Source organism: Cynara cardunculus, assembly GCF_001531365.2.
Source record: "Cynara cardunculus var. scolymus isolate 2C chromosome LG 6, CcrdV1, whole genome shotgun sequence".
NCBI classification, from domain to species: Eukaryota; Viridiplantae; Streptophyta; class Magnoliopsida; order Asterales; family Asteraceae; genus Cynara; species Cynara cardunculus.
Window position 1 is genome coordinate 14,381,507 of NC_037533.1, and position 17,316 is coordinate 14,398,822.

The 17,316-nt window shown below is 34.4% G+C and overlaps 2 protein-coding genes across 3 annotated transcripts; one reads left to right on the plus strand and one right to left on the minus strand.

Annotated features, from left to right (window-relative positions):
- Positions 1–2,310: 2,310 nt before the first annotated feature.
- On the plus strand, positions 2,311–9,400 carry LOC112514696 (D-aminoacyl-tRNA deacylase-like). Of its 2 annotated transcripts, none has more exons than XM_025121293.1 (9): positions 2,311–2,459; positions 2,650–2,830; positions 2,930–3,072; positions 4,408–4,471; positions 4,680–4,732; positions 5,394–5,449; positions 5,579–5,653; positions 7,598–7,765; positions 9,253–9,400. In XM_025121293.1, the coding sequence occupies exons 1-9, from the start codon at positions 2,358–2,360 to the stop codon at positions 9,338–9,340; spliced, it is 930 nt and encodes a 309-aa protein (XP_024977061.1). In that variant the 5' UTR covers positions 2,311–2,357; the 3' UTR covers positions 9,341–9,400. The 2 variants fall into 2 exon arrangements, with proteins under 2 accessions (XP_024977061.1, XP_024977062.1); XM_025121294.1 differs by having other exon boundaries at positions 2,386–2,459; positions 2,638–2,830.
- Positions 9,401–10,140: 740 nt separating this feature from the next.
- LOC112514475 (protein MICROTUBULE BINDING PROTEIN 2C) lies at positions 10,141–14,063 on the minus strand. Its single transcript, XM_025120962.1, has 5 exons — positions 13,708–14,063; positions 13,329–13,412; positions 11,235–11,567; positions 10,864–11,079; positions 10,141–10,503 (listed from the first exon to the last, which is right to left on the minus strand). Exons 1-5 carry the CDS (start codon positions 13,942–13,944, stop codon positions 10,348–10,350), a joined length of 1,026 nt encoding a protein of 341 aa, XP_024976730.1. The 5' UTR covers positions 13,945–14,063; the 3' UTR covers positions 10,141–10,347.
- Between the last annotated feature and the right edge of the window lie 3,253 nt (positions 14,064–17,316).

The window sequence follows — 17,316 nt, forward strand, 5'->3', positions numbered from 1 at the left end:
CTTATTTCGAAGGTATTGACGTGACGATTATAATGGTGTAACTTGTTAAAATTAAAACGTATTTTTTAACATATTTTAATTGATATACGATTATGTATGTTAATTTGATCAGGGTATAAAATGAAAATTTTAAAAGGAAAGGGTATAAAGTAAATTAATTAACTAATTATAAGGRTATAAAGTGTAAATTTAAATTTTTTATATTAAAATCGTGTGAGTGTGTGTGTGCAAATCATGTGAGTATGAAAAAAAATGTGAGGTGGGGACAAGGTGCAGGGGGTAGAAAGGTATGTCAGGGGGTATCAATATCAACCCCTTATTATATACTACTTCGCATAATATAAGTATATAACACGCATTTCAAAGCAAATCAAATGATGTCCGATCGATAAGGACAAATGTAAAAGGTGTATCTTTTTTTGGAAGTATATAATATTTATATATGGTTTATACTGATTGGTGAAAAATACAAACCATAACTACACTGCAAAAAGTTTTGCACAGTGCACTTTGATATTGTATGGTTTATACCCTTTAATGAAAAATACAAACCATAACTGCACTATGAAAGTTTTATACTGTGCACTTTGATACTGTATGGTTTATACAAATTAATGAAGAATACAATCATAACTGCACTATAATAGTTTTATACCATGCACTCTGATATTGTATGGTTTATATCTTTAGATGCAAAATACAGACCATGACTGAACTGTGAAAGTTCTATATCCTGCACTTTGATACTGTATGGTTTATACCCTTTGATGAAAAAAAACAAACTATAATTTTACTGTGAAAGTTTAATATCATGAACTTTGATATTGTATGGTTTATACCATTTGACGGAAAATACAAACCATAATTGAACTGTGACAACTGTAAAGTTTTATACAGTGCCATTTGATACAACATGGTTTGTACCTTTTGATGAAATATACAAACCATGATTGCATTGTGAAAGTTTTATACTGTCCACTTTGATACTATATGGTTTATACCAACTGATGAAAAATACAAACCATAACTGTACTGTGAAAGTTTTATACCTTTTGATGGAGAATACAAACCATAACTGCATTGCTAAAGTTTTATACTATATTATCCCCCCCCCCCTCCTTTGTATTTTTTTATTACTAGAAGGGTACTCGTGCAATGCATCGAGACACATCTCGATTTTAATATTTCATTTTGTTCTTTATGTATGTCGATATAATAACGTTTTATATGGTTTTGAGAAATCGATAATGTTTTTATTTTTGAATAAAATATAAATTTGAAAATATCATAAAAATTATAAAAAAAAATCAATATTAGTATCAAATTAGCTATTTAAAACTTTTTATTTTGTGTAATTTCTTTAATTCAAATTTTTTATTATAATTTTTTWACATAACGAAGTAATTTAATTTAGGTTTAATTATATAATTTTTTTATAAACATAATTATTAACTATTTTGTTAAAACTCAATAATTATCTTAATTATATTTAAGATTTTTTATATTTTAAATGAGATGTTTATCATGTATTTAATTATGTTTATCTGTAGTTAGTTACACGAATTCAAACATGGAGCTATAATAAGTTGCACTTAAGCACAACTTACTTGTAATCTTGAATTTTAAGTAATATGCATTTATAAATAATACTTCATGCATAAAAAATAATTTTAAGAGTTTTTGTCAAATGCTTTATAATATAGTATAGATAATTAATAAAAGTTTTTTTTTTTGATTAACCTAGATATCCAACCCGCTATGCGAGCCGACTAATCTCAGGACGATCATCTGCTTTGCAGATAGCCCGGAGTCACCGCATTTGAACCTCCGCGGCCACAAAGGGGATTTTTATTTCTCCATGGATTTGAACTTGGGACCTACTGGTACTTTTAACCTTTGGAGTCAATCTCAAACCAATCAGGCACCAGCCTTGTAGTTATTAATAAAAGTTAGTGTGGGGATGAACCACCTAGCTTGACTAGGTTCCAAAAAAATCGTATGTTTCCTTGTTTCATTTCTTAAAAATAGGCATAAGGGCATTTTTTAGCATTTTCATACCAGGCATCAAAACCCTAGGACGGACCCTGATACCGTTCAGTTTGATACTGTATGGTTTATACGGTTACATTACAGGATTGTTATTAACATTTGAGGTTGAGGGACTGAATTTGTAATTGTTTTAAAGTTAACGGTCAAAAGGAATACTCTCATCTGTAATTTGTTGTCCTGGTTGTTTAAGCACTTCAAATATCCACAACCTGTTCGACGAAATGTCTTCCTGTTTAAGTGGAAGACTGATTGCTGCTCGTAGCCTCGCCTTCAGGAAAACCAGTTTCAGGTCTCACATTAGAAGGCTGATGGTGACCCTAGTCGTCGCCACCACCATTGATCCGGCCTCCATCGGCCCCGCCTCCGCACTCTTAGCCATGCCGGGGTGGCACCCCGGCCCATTTCTCCAGGTTAATCTCCCTACCCAAGGAATTCAATTCCTTCTATTTTCTGAGTAATAGAAGTACATGAAATCGATATACGTATAGCACAATCTATGATTCATACGAAATTACGATTTGAAGTTTTGCAAAATCATGTGTGAATTGGTTCCATTCTTAATTTGGGGTCTTGATGTTGAAATTGAAGTCTATGGTGTAGGATATGGCAAGTTTTGTGAACAAAGGAGTAAGGCTATTGAAGCATGATAACTCCATTGTTAGAGAGGATCATTTGGATAAACGGTGGGAGACTGCCACCGGAGAGGTTGTGGATGAGGTTATATTTCTTAGCAGACACACTGCTGCCTCGAATCGGCCTGCATTAACCATTCATCCGATTGGTATATTGTTATGTGATTTAGAATTGCAATCGTTAGTTGGATGGTTCATTTCTTTTGTTGTATTTGTGGATTAGGGGTTAATTATGGAGTATGTTTTAGGTGTTCCTCATTTACGAGAAGATGAGGTGCCAGCGGCTGGTGGTAAACCCGGATGGGCTGCACCACCTAATGCCCGAATGGGGCCATGGCTGCGATTATTGAAGGTCATTGCTGAATCACACAATCTGACTCCTGAATTTGAGGTATCCATAATGTAACAGTAAGGCGTTGTTGTTTGGTTGATTTTCCATTAAGTCCTGGATGGATAAAGCTGTCTGTTTGGATTAAATAGTCTGTAGAGATTGAGAAGATTTTGTTTGGAAGGGTTTTTTCATAGATGGAAGGAGCGGGTTTTTTAAATCGGAAGAGTAGGTTTGGAAAAAACTTGGCTTATGCATGAAACTCCTCCTAGAAGCTTACTGAATAAGCTGCTCTCCATATTATTAAGCCACTACCAAACAATCATGTATAGCTGAACGAATAAGCTGGGAGTCCCATTAAGCTCATCTAGATGCTAAGAAACATGCTCTAAGTTTTTTGTTTTAGTTGAACTTGTATATCACCACCAACGTTCTAAATGGCGTGAGCCGTGGCGTGGTGACGAGGTCAGGCCTCAAGCCGTAGGAGCCACGACAAGGCCACGACGTTTTTCAAGGGCATGACTCTCACGGAAAATCTGTATATTGTATATATACGCACATTTTTTTTTTACTATTACTCAATTAGTCAATGATATGAACAATCTAAATTCATATAAGAAGACCAAAATGATATATTGATATCATAGATGTATAAAGAGCTTAGAGAAGAGGTTATATTAAGAGCACATAACAAAAAGGAAATGTTATACCAATAGTTCCATATTTCTAATCTAAGACCATATACGAGTAGGTTGTATCCTAAAAACTAAAAGCAAATAAAAAAAGTAAAGAAGATCAAATAATGCCTTACGGAGATGAATCTTGCGCCACCGCCACCGCCACCGCCACCGCCATGGTGCGCCCTTTAGAACACTAACAAATATGTGCACAAGTTTTGATCCTGTTCATTTACAATCCTCCAGTTGATGCTTCCCCAAGCCAAAACCAAAGTGAATTTAGCTATTTTCTCGAAACTAAGGGAGAATCACTACGAAACGTACATGTTTCATTTCTTTTGGTTAAATTTGTTATATGTTTTAGATTTTAATCGAGTGCTTAATGTTACTTGGGTGTGTTTCCACATGTATCTATGTATTTAATTCTTAACTCTTAACATATGAAATTCGTGTAGATGGTAAATTTTGCTATCTAGCACAAATTTCCTTCTGCTAAGGAATAAGTATGCTTGCAAATACCAAAGGGTTACCGGGTACTTTTAGAGCCCAGCCTCTCAGGAGGTTAACGGTTCGAACCTCACCAAAGGTGAGGAGTGTGCATCAGTATTTGCCGTATATAAAATAATATATATACTTAAAAAGAAAATATGCATGCAAATTGTAGACTTGTTTGTTTGTTTGTATGCCATAGTTGTTTACCTTTTTTTGTTCTGGGGTATAGGTTACATTGGAGGCCACACATCACGGACCCGTAATTGACTCTCCCACGATGTTTGTAGAAATCGGTACGTATCAAAAGGAAAACTCGAAAAGGTTGTTCCTAGGTTTCAAAGTTTCGGTTTAATCTTTTTCTATGATTAGAAGAGAAAGTTATGCCTTTGCAGCAGCTAATATCTCAATATAAAGCATTTGCTCATTTGTTTTTTATGCAAAAGAAACTTGATCGAACTCAAACCGTTAATACTACGATTCTTTATGCTATTATTATATCAGGCAGCACAGAAGAGTACTGGAAGAGGCAGGATGCAGCACAAGCTATTGCTTTAGTTCGGTATCTCTTTTGAGCATAAGCTTTAACTGTGCCATAAAATAACGTTCATATATTTCTATAACCTTTTGAGCATTTAAAATACGTTAGAATTACGAAAATGCCTGATAAAAAATAACACATTGGTTGAGAGGTCACCAGGGACCCATTTTCTGATAAGTTAAAGTTCTTTGAAGTTTGATCATTGGCACTATGTTCTAAAGGTTACTCCCTCCGTCCCAAAATAAATGTCCACAAGGAAAAAGAAACACAGTTTTAAAAATGTGTAATTATTACACTTTTTAATTGTAAAATGACAATTTTACCTTTAATAATAGAGGGAGTAATATATTTCTTCAACTCATAATTAAAGGTAGAATTGGAAAGTAGACACGTATTTTGGGACAAATTGTAACAACCCGTCTCACATGGATAGAAAATTGGATTTGTGAGCTCCTTATAAGTCTCAAGTTGTGGCTAAGTAACTTCCACCATGGTTTCAAGTTGAATTTAAGTTATTATGCCAGCCTGCTGCTTTGGGCTTGGGGTTTTACACAAACTAAAATAGAAACGTGGACACTTATTTTGGGACAGAGGGAGTAAAATGCTACTATTTAAGATAAGTTGGGTACTTAACAAAGATAATCGAATAATTATTTGTTTCGAATGTTGCTTTGAAGTTAGTTTGGAAAGGATTAGGACTTGATGGAGGAATTCCTGTTGGAGACTGGTCCAGGTAAAATTGATATTGGTTTAGTTTTTTCATGATGTTTTCAACGTTGGATTGCTATGAAACTTTCCGATGATGATGGTGGAATTATGTTCACGACTTTTCTTTCTGTTTTGCTTAAATTCAATGGTGTAGGCATAATGGAAAGAAGAAAATCCTTCTAGGGGTTGGCGGTGGACACTATGTTCCGAGGCATATGGATATTGTTCTGTAAGTTTAACACATTTAACTTGCTGTCGTTTTTTGGTACACTTTTTAGGCACTAAATACCTCGATCTAATTAAGTTGACAATCATAATTGCGGCATTTTAGTTAATTACATGTAAACAAAGATGGATACAAGAAATAAACCAAACCAAACGAACCCAGTATATCCCACATAGAGATACAGGGCAATAGATTGCACTAAAGAAAATACTTGGTCGTTTTCCTTTTTGTCATTGGTCACGTGGCGGGCTACTTGGAAAAAGTGATTAATCTTACTAACCGTTGTACTCAGCTATTCACTCTAAACAACCGAAATACTTGCGAGAGTACAAAGATGAATAGAAAGACAGTTGAGTTAATTGTGAATTTTAAACCATTGTCCCACATTTGGCACAACATAGACTGGGATAGGACGGGACTGAATGAGACACATGTTTTTTTTTGTCCAACCAAAATAAGTGGAACAAAAATAAGGGAGATGAGACAAGATTGGTAAATTACTGAACCACTCATGTCAGATTTAAACCATAAAACCTTGCACAATTCTTTCATACGTCTACTCACTCTTGCCCGTCCAATCCTGTTCCAGTCTCGTCTGCCTACCAAATGCACCCTTAACGATAGTGTCATGTTTGCTATTTTCTTCGAATAGGGATTCTTATTTATTTGCTAGTATGTTGGTTTATTGTAAGTATGAGGGTCTGATAAGTTCTTAGTAATAGTATCAAGATACAAATAACCTAAGACCGTGGTTTTATTTGATTCGGAGGTTGTTGTATCAGTTTGATGTGTTGCGGTGTTTTACATTTTCATGAAAGCCTTATGGAAGCAACACATATCATGCTATAACTTAATTACTTGTCTAGGCCCCACGTGTTGCCTTAGCGGTAGTATGGTGGCCATCCAGCCTGCGCACCACCACCTGCTAACTTGTGATTTACCTCTCATACGATGGCCTGTGGGACTTGTGGAGTGGGGGCTCCCGTGCACCCGCTCACTCGATTATTGCAAGAGAAATAAGTTAGCTGTTTGATAGGTGCACCCGCTTGATTTCGAGTGGTGCCCTTAAATACTTTGAGACCAAATCTATAACAAAAACTGAATACGGGTGGGATGGTTGGGTTACCCCTTTATATACAAGAGGCCATGGGTTTGAATCTTTCAAGTGAAAGTTTACTTTTTTATCTTTTAATTTTAGGCTCCAGAGCTGAACCGGAGCATTTACTCGGGACCTATAATGCTATTTCTGAAAATACTAATAACAAAAATATAGTTAGAAGGATTGAACTCACAACCTCAAGTATAAGTACTACTATCTACTACCACTATGCCAAGGCAACCTCTTGTTAATTTTTCTCCCCTTTTGATTTTCTTTTTCATGATTTATTTTCCTTCCTAATGTCATTTCATCTTAAAATTGTCGCTTTTTATCTCATTTTTAAGGGAACGTATATTTATTTTATGGATCAAGGTTTTCCATTTGAAAAAATGCATCTTATTTCTCAAATCGACACAATTGACTTTCTTTTAGGTCAAACCGCATTGACTTTCTCCCCTGGTCAAACCATGATTTGCCGACCTTTGATCCATCTTAAAGGTGCACCCGCTCAAAGAAATTCCTAGGTCTGCCACTTTCCTTTTAATACTTGTTTCAACTTGCATGTATAGAGTAAAAGTATAAGATTGATTGCGTTTTGTAGTTACTGCAAATGCTCCCATTGTTCTCTCCTTTTTTTTAAACTATATAATATTTAGATACGCCAAAACTCACACACACTCCTCACCATAGACGATGCTTGAACCCTTGACCTCCAAGAAGATAGGGATACCAGTAACCTAACCCATATACTGTTGGGCCAATGACCCATGACCTCCAAGAAGGATGGGGCATTCTTCTTAATCCTAGCGGTAAGTTGAATTCAGTCTCTTGTATGAATCTTTTTTCAGGAAAGATGATGTTTGGGTCGGCCACTTGCTATCGGGGTATTCATTGCCAATGGAAGACAATGGAGATGCAGGAGTAGGCGGAACTTGGAGAGAAGCAATTAAAGTTGCATATGAGGTTACTAAAGCATCATTTCCAGGGGGAGAAATTCTCGCTCATCTTGATCAAAAGTAAGTATATCCTATCAATTTATTGCTGTTAAGTCTGCAGCTAGGTCAAGTAATCCGTTAGTCGTTAAGTTTCTAGGTGATGTCTGTAGGTTATTGGGAGAGTAAGGACAGTTTGTTAGCAGCTTAATGAGCTTAACGGGACTCACAACTTATTCAGTCAACCATACATGACTGTTTGGTAGTGGTTTAATTATATCGAAAGTGGCTTATTAAATAAGCTTCTAGGGGAGCTTTATGCAGAAAGCGAAGTTTTTTCCAAACCTGCCCCTCACGATAAAGAAACATGTCATTCGTTTATGAAAAAACCCTTCCAAACAAAACCTTCTCAATCTATAGAAACAACTTTATCCGTACAAGACTTGATGGAAAACCAACCAACCAGCGCTTGTTAATGGCTTAAAGAGTTTAACGGCATCTGTTTGCTTTAGGCTTATTCGCTCAAATGGTGAATTATATCCCTCCTGTTGGATTTAAATCCCCTTTAGATCTTTCGATGAAAACCAAAAAAGTGGACATGGCCTTGTTTGGTTCTCTAGTTGAAAATAAGTACAAGTTCATACACCACAAAAAATTTGGTGGATGAAAAAGAACAAAAAATAAACAGTAAGGGCTGTTTACCAAACTCTTACCGGATAAGCACTTACCGATTCTCATCCTCCTCACCGATAAGCATGACAAGGACCAAAAAACTTACCCACTAAGAGCCTAAGAGGCATAGCAAAGACCAAGAATCTTATTTGGTAAATGAGGGAGGAGACTCTTACCCTGTAAGTGTTTACCGCATAAAAGATGCTTAGACAATCCATTTTGATGGGTAAGTGAAGATGATGACTCTTGCCAATGAGCACTTACCCGGTAAGCATTTGGTAAACAACCCCTAAGTGTAAAATGGTCTTTTATATCATTCAGAAGTCTAAAATACCCTTAACTAATTCAAATAAGAGAAGTGTGTGTGGATCATGAATAACAATTGCAAGGATGACAGTATGCAAATAGGTTGTAAGCTTAAAATTCTTTTCACCCAAAAAAGTCGCAATTATATGTAACAAGAATTATCTCAATGACCTTCTCGAGAAGTTGTTTTTACGAAATGACCCTCTAGTGTGTTTCTAAGAGCAGTCTGTCTTTTACCCGAGACGTGTCAGATAAAGGTCATTGAGCTTTTTTTAAGGTTATGTTCCTAATATAATACTTGTTTAGGGTCATTTATCCAAAGGACCCAGTAATCACTTGTCTTTTGTCACTGTAATTGTACCTGAAAGTTATGCATAATCCTAAAGGGGGTGTTCGGTTTGTTGAAATGGTTGAGGGATTTGGATTTCGTAGGACTTGGAATCTTAGGTGTGTTTGGTTTGAATGGAATTGAATTCCAAATCAAATCCAATCCCGCAAACCAAATGGGACCTAGATCAAGTTTATTATACCGTTGTGAAAAACTCCATCACCTTTCCGTTGGTTCTACTAACTTGGGTCTATTTCCGTTGCAGGAGCTTCAAAAGTTGGCAGAAAAACGCTATACTGAGTTTCTTGAAAGAGCAGAATATAAACGTCGGCAAGCCTACCAATTTTCGCTGACTCTCTAGAGTTACGTAATCCATCGACAGTGATGGTCTGTTGGCATACTTATTCTTTAGGCGCTTTGTACCAAACCGTTGCTATTGATCGCTATAAAATCTAGTTACACACAGATTAAATTCATACATGAACAGGAGTTTTCTGGTATTTAGGTTCATTATTCATATATCCAATCAAAGGGAAAACAAGAGAATTTGCATGTTATAGTCTCTTTCTTTACTTATTTAAACTCATGATCTTTTGAATGTCCATGCTTCACAGAGAGTGTCCAAAAACCTATTAAAAAGTCATGAATTAAAAAAGAGGTATTTAGCTAAATAACAACCAAAGACCTTCTCTATTAGGGTTTTTTTTTTAAGTCGTAACTTTTTGACTGGTTTGAGAATGTCACTGCTTAACAGAAAAAGAAGTCACTTTCACAAAGTCATGGATCTAAAAAAGCACTTGTCAAGAGCTAAATAACCCTTGGTCGTATTTTGACACTACTTAGCACAAACCCATCTCCCATTTCATACAAAAAGTCTTGCGGGCTATTTGTTAGCAACTAAATGAGACTCACAGCTTGTTCGATCAACTACACATGATTGTTTAGTAGTGATTAAATGACATAAAAATAGCTTATCCAATAAGCCTCTCGGGAGAACTTTATATAGAAAGCCACGTTTGTTTTCCAAACCTGCCCCTACCAATTAAAGAACACGCTCTTCTATCTATGGAAAAAACTCTTACAGACAAAAACCTTCTCAATCTACACATACAACTTTATCCGTACGGAAAACCAAACCAAACAGCCCCTTATACATTCTATTACCCAAGTCGGTGCATTCTATCTTCATTCTGTACTCAGAAATGAGAATAAGCAGCAACATTACATGTGGATATGCAATCCCAACTCATTAGATTAAAAAAGAAGAAGATTACACACATACACACACACACACTGTTTTCCAACATATGACACCATAAGAACTCCAAACTTTAATGGTGAAGTCCAAACTTGTTGACTTTTACACTCTTAGAACAAAAGACTGCAGATGCAACCTAGCATTCGCAGCTACGGTGATCGACTCTTCGTCTTGCTTCTCTTTTGCAGCAGCAATGGCAGCCATGTAAGCCTCCTTTGCCTCTTCCATTTTGCTCATATCCAGTTCATCCAAATCATCCTACATATATTATACATTTATACACCAAATTACAAAAAAAAAAACAGGAAATATATAAATCTTGTAATCCTTCCATCCTAAAATAAATGTCCACAATGAAAAAGGTACGGTTTTAGAAATGTGTAATTATCACTTTTTAATTACCTAAATGATGATTTTACCCTTAATTACAGAGGGAGCAATGAATTTATCCCTCTCATAATTAAGGGGTAGGCTTGGAAAGTAGATGTTTGCTTTTGAAAAGAGAGATTTATTTTGGGACAAACTAAAAATAGAAATGTGGACGCTTGTTTGGGGATCGCTGGAGGGAGTAACGATATTGAAGTAATAGGATGTTGGTGGTGGTGGCATTTGGCTTACTATTTCAGGAAGGTGACCGACATGTGGGATGACATCATACTCTTGGTCCGAAAGGTTAAAATTGTCACTTGACAAGCCTTCGAATAACACTTTATACGATGACATCTCTCCTTGAATGGCATTCAGATCTTCCTGGAGCTTTTCAGCCTTTCTGTTGGAAGTCATTGCTTCCCACTGTAACTTCTCTACAGCTGCTTGTTTATCAGCTAGTTTAATCTGGATGAAGAAGATCATATTCATGAACATAACGTACAGATGTTAGTATCGAGAAATCTAAAATACCCTTCAAAGAAAGAATTTTGTGGACCCAAGTCATCAATATATTTGTTAATGTGCAAATAGACAATTTTAACCCTCAATAGAACACATACCTTTACATCAGCTAATTGCGCTTGAGTAGAACGCAGTAAGACGTCTTTTTCTAACGCCTGTTTTTTAACTTCATCTAGCATGCTATTAACAGAGTTAATTTTGTCTTTTGAAGCTTCTGTCGATTTCAAGATTTCATCTTTCTCTAACAACTGTCTTTCCAGATCCACCACTTTCTCCCTCAATTCAGCCAATTCTTCCCGCTCCTTTGTCAAAACTGAACTGGAGGAAAACATGGAGAAACCATCAGCACCTCCATCTTGCTCGTTGCCACCGTTGTCCCTGCGCTTTTTCCCAGGAATTGATTGAGCATTCCTACCTTTTGCTTCAGTCATCTGGAAATGTTCAGAATGTGAATACCTTCTGTAGATTCATTAAGCAAGAAAACAAGAAGTTTTTGACCTTCCAACTAAGCACTTCCTCCGGGATTGGACAGGTGAAAGAATTATAGAAGGTAATATGACATGGGTAATTGGATAGTTTGGTAATTTGCCAATCTTGTCTATCTGCCTTATTTTTGTCCTGCTTAGTTCGTCTTGTCCAGCTAGTGTCGCGCCAAACATGGGACGACAAGTATTTGTACCGTCTTGTCCCACATATCAAACGCACCCTGAAAATACTAGCGGTGGCATTCTCATTTCTACTACACTAAATCTATATTTGTCTTTTGGTGGTCCAACATTCAACTTGAAAAATAATAGCTTGCAAAATTTACCATTCAACTTGGGATTATACGATTAGAAAAGACAACCAATGCTGGGATTATACGATTAGAAAAGACAACCAATGCTTATTGCAGCTCCATCCATTATGCTATTTAACTAACATCTTCTATGATAGGCGTGCTAATTTCGCTTTGACAGTCAAACAGACCTCTTTTCAACTTCAAAATTGATATTAATTTTGTTTCATCTTCCATTTTGATAATCTACTTAAGCTAGAAAAGGAGCATTTGAAATACTTAAATAGGGAAAAAATAATATCTAAATTTTCTAAATTGGGAAGAAGACTAGAAGAGGTTTTGACACTCAAAAGTCAGATTACAACATTTATTATGAAGAGATGGAAGAAGTATTGTATCATTATGTAAACATGCTTAGCCTGTAAAAATCTACCGTATTTTGTGCAGTCTCTGTATTATATGACCAAGCATATAAAGTTAATATTGTTCAAAATATAGTCATGTAAACTCCTTGCAACTAAACCATTGTCAAACCAACCTACGAAATTGTTTCTTATTATGTTTTGTAACCCAGGAAATGTTTATAGGCATAGATTGCACTAAATATTCATATCAACTTAACCTATAGATAGATATAGATTATGGAAATGCCCATTATAGCAGGCCATATGACATTATGATGCTTGATTTTTTTCACCTTTTTTGCAGGCTGAAAAAGTGATTAATTCATAAAAGTCATCATATATGATGATCTTTCAACTGTTCTATTCTACATTTTATCATATTTTTCAGTCCTCAAAATTCTTCAAGATTATATAGCTCAAGCTCTTTAGTAATTCATGAAACAAGGAGTTCGTCTAGGTAAAACACGCTGCATTCCTAGCTTTTTAAACCCCAAATGGATGTGTTGAGAGTCCCACTTCAGCTATGGACCATTCCTCTTCCATATATGTTGGAGGCTCCCTTCTCTCCTCAAGAGCTATTTTGGAGAGTAATCTCAATGGGGTTCCATATATTGATATGTTAGCAAAGGTCTACCACTCTCATGACTCGACACTTTGGGGTAATTTGTTCTCGTATACCCCCCTCACCCGTCTAGCCCCCTCTCGATGCTTCGGCACAATCTGCTCCTGTCTTCTCTCCATTGAGGGGTGTGTTAGAGTCCCATGTCGGCTAAAATTGCACCATTTCTCCTCCATATATGTTGGTTTGCTCTTTTGGAGAGCAATCCAACGGGGTTCTATATATTATCCCATCAAAAAAATGGTGTCATTTGAGAAACAAAAAGAGTAAACCTTGCAAGTTACGGAGATGTCATAATGCAAGCCAAGCAATACAAAATCACAATTTCCAACATAATTCTAAAGATGAAAGTTGGATGTAAGTTAATCCATTCCCAAATGAGAAGAATTACCTTATTAGCTAGTGATTCTCTTGAAGGCGTCTTGGTGTAGATCATTGACCCCCTACGAGTGTACGAAGTATTTGCCTTTCGATCCTACAAACAGAAACAAACCCCAATTTAAATTTTAGAAGTTCCAATAGTTTGGGGGGAAGCCAGTTTCATGAAAACCTAATTGAATTCCAGTACATATAACCACATTAGGAATCCAAAAATTAAGAAACCCTAACTCAATCGAAGTATATACATATAGAACACAACAGAAATCGAAAATTAGAAGCGCTGCCCGCTTTACTTGAACCAAAATTCAAAAGAACCCTAAAAATCGAAGGACGCATAAACAGAGATGTGTGTGTGTGTGTTTGTGTCTTCGTGAAAGAGGGCGACTTACAATCAAAGACTGAACGAGGGGAACGATCTGAACGAGGTCATTAAAGAGAAGACGGTCGACATTGCCGGCAGCAGTAGTGGCGGTGGAACTCGAAAAAGCGGAAAGATTACGGCGGTGAGAAGGTGAAGAAGGGCGGAGATCTTCGCCGGAAAGCCATGAAGTTGGTTCTCCACCACCAAAACCCAAAGTAGCATTGTCCTGCTCCAAATCAAAGTGCTGCGATGATTGATGATACATTCCTGGATTTTCGTTTTCACAAAATCAACTGGAATTAGGGTTCTAAAATGGGAATCAGATCAAGGAAACGATTTCAAGAAACTGAAACAGAAAGAAATCGATAAGAAGAAAAAAGAAGCTACAGAGGATTGAAAGAGGGATAGAGACTTTTGAAGGAAAACTGTTTTTTTTTTCTTCTTTTTCTTTTTTTCAAATTCAAATTTTTATATTTTATGTTTATAAATTTAAATAAAATTACTCATTATAATATATATATATATATATATATATATATATATATATATATGAAGGTTCAAACGAGAACCTTTGTGATTTACGAGAACGTGAGAACAATTCAATAATCTCAAATTTTTTTTAATTAATAAATTAATTTATATTAAAAATAAATAAATTAATTTATATTAATAAATTAACTTATAGTAAATATAAATAAATTAATAAGAACAGTAGAGAAGAGAGTAGAAACGAACGTGCAGAAAAAAAAAGATAATTATAATTTATTAAAACAAAATAAAAATTATAATTATAGTAAATATAATTTTTATAATTTTTATTTTATTTTAATAAATTATAATTATCTTTTTTTTTTCTGCACGTTCGTTTCTACTCTCTTCTCTTCCCTTGTGATAATTGTGTGATTGTGTAACCATAACCTATCGAAACCATGATCAGTCGAGTGTAACAATAACTTATCGAAACCATAAGTGATCATTGTGATAAATGTGTGATTGTTTAATCCTAACCGATCGAAACCATGATCAAATTAAGTGTGCAAATGATGTTATAATAGTGATATCATATGATTATCACACCCATATCACATGATTATCACACCAAATCGTTTTCGTTGTGATAAATGTGTGATTGTCTAATCTAACCTATTGAAACCATCCGAAAATCGTTGTGATAATGTGTAACCTAACCCATCGACACCATGATCAAATCGAGTGATATTGATATCACATAAAATCGTTTAATTGATTTCGTCAGTAATTCGTTGTGATAAACTAATCCTAATCGAATGAGATACCTTGAATAAACTGTGTTCCTTCTTCTTGTTGTTCGATTGTTGCATGCAAACGCTTCTTCTTGATCGATTACTGTTTGATGTTTGATTCCTACGACTTTACGGCTTCTTTCTTCGTTGATTTCTCCTTGAAATCTTAATCGATACCTAATAAAGATAAGGATAATCACTCTAATTTTGAGGATTATCATGTGATCGCGTTTAAGATTTTATAATATCGATTTCCATTATTACTCTTTTGAATCTCAATTTTTTTTGAATCTTTTTGAATTTCAATTTTAATTTAAAAAATCTTTTACTTTTAATTTTTATCACAATATGAGGTTAATAGGTTGTTCTTGCGTTCTCGTAAATCACAATGGTTCTCGTTTGAACATTTTCTTATATATATATATATATATATATATACACATATATGTATATATATATATATATATACTTTTGTTTGTATACATAATAATCCTAAATTATAATTCAGGTTAAATTGGAGGATAAAATTCACTTTCATTTTTATTTCCGATTAATCTGATGGTATGTGAGTCTTTGATCTTCTAGCATGTCAGGAGTTCAAACCTCACTAAAGGCGAGGAGTGTATTTGAGTTTATTTATTCTATTTATCGTATATAAATATTATAACTTTAAAAAAATATATCATAAAAATGAGAAAAAGGAAGGAATCCTCTAAATTAATTAAGAAATATAAATTGAGAATTTATTTTCATTTTTTTTATTATATATTGTTGTTTTATTTAATACCAAATTAGTTGTTTATCTGCCTACTGTAGCAAGATTTACAATATTATTAACATTAATACAATTCATATTAAAGGAAGAGAATAATTTTTTTGTATTCGTAGAGTTCAATGTTTTATACAGTATTTAAAAGTGTTATTAGTTGGTTACTGATTATTTGATGAGGTTCAGACTAAAGGCGTACAAAACGTCGCAAGCCCGAAGCCTGGCCTCTGACCGTAAACCCCTGGACCTAGCAAGCCCATGCCTGACCTTAAAACCCGATCATAAGGCCGATTAAAGCCCGACATAAAAAAATCCGAAAACCTTGGTTAAGCCTGAGAAAGCCCAACCAGACAAACACCCTTTCAATCCAAAAACCAGGGTCTTTTTGTACATTTAAACATGATCTGGATATCCAACCCGCTATGCGAGCCGACTAATCCCAGGACGACCACCTGCTTTGCAAGTAGCCCGGAGTCGCCGCATTTGAACCTTCGCAGCCACAAGGGGATTTTTGTTCCTTCTTGGATTTGAACATGGGACAGTCCAGACACTTTTGACCTTTGGAGCCAAGCTCAAACCAATCAGACACCACCCTTGTAGTTAACATGAAGCATTTTATGTATTCAATAGATTTTATAATACGTTAAGGATAAAGATTGGACGATTGATATTGTTTTTGTCAAATTTTAAATCTGGTGATTGACCAGATGTTTTAAAAGTAATCATGTGATATTCAACAATCAGTTGAATTAATGTCAGATAATTAACTACGACAACACACTTTGCAATGCTTGAATGCGTTTTTAGTTTCAAGATATAATAATTAGATAATCGGTTGTTTGGTTAATTGATATATTATGACAATCGTCAAAGAGACATGTAACTAAGTAATTTTTTTCCTTATAAAATTTGTTTTGGTGCAATAAATCATTTAACGTATTAAATACCATTTTTATGCATTAAATATTATTTATTGATGGATATTACTTAAAATTCAAGATTACAAGTAAACTGTGCGTATGTACAACGTATTAAAGCTCCATATTTGAATTCATGTAACTAACTGCAGATAAACATAATCAAATATTGAATAGGTATCTCATTTTAAATATAAAAATTCTAAAATATATTTAGCATAAKTATTRAATTCTAACAAAATACTAATTATTATCTTTATAAAAAAAATTATATTATTAAACCAAAAATAAATAACATCATTGCTAAATCTAAATTAAATTATAATAAAAAAATTGAATTAAAGAAATTATACAAAACAAAACCAATATCTTTTAAATATTTAATTTGATACTAAAATCGATATATTTTTTTCAAAATTTTATAATACCTTCAAATTTATATTTTATTCAAAAAAAATATTATCGTTTTTTCACTACCACATAAAATCGTATTATAACATCAACGAAGACAGAATAAAACGAAACATTAAAATCGAGATATATCTCGCTGCATTGTGCAAGTACTATTCTAGTATGAAATTAATCATACAAAATTGATTATCTACTTAATCATTAAATAACACAAATAATCATTTCAAGTCACAAATAATCAGTTTAAAATATATATGATATCACTTAACTCAGATTTA

Excerpts from the sequence above, each read along its gene's own strand:
- LOC112514696 (XM_025121293.1), top strand. The coding sequence starts at position 2,358 with ATGGTGACCCTAGTCGTCGCCACCACCATTGATCCGGCCTCCATCGGC. Across the intron at positions 4,472-4,679 it reads CACGATGTTTGTAGAAATCG|GCAGCACAGAAGAGTACTGG; the intron begins GTACGTATCAAA and ends TTATTATATCAG. Across the intron at positions 5,654-7,597 it reads AGGCATATGGATATTGTTCT|GAAAGATGATGTTTGGGTCG; the intron begins GTAAGTTTAACA and ends ATCTTTTTTCAG.
- LOC112514475 (XM_025120962.1), bottom strand. The coding sequence starts at position 13,944 with ATGTATCATCAATCATCGCAGCACTTTGATTTGGAGCAGGACAATGCT. Across the intron at positions 11,080-11,234 it reads CGCAATTAGCTGATGTAAAG|ATTAAACTAGCTGATAAACA; the intron begins GTATGTGTTCTA and ends TTCTTCATCCAG. Across the intron at positions 10,504-10,863 it reads TCGGTCACCTTCCTGAAATA|GATGATTTGGATGAACTGGA; the intron begins GTAAGCCAAATG and ends TAATATATGTAG.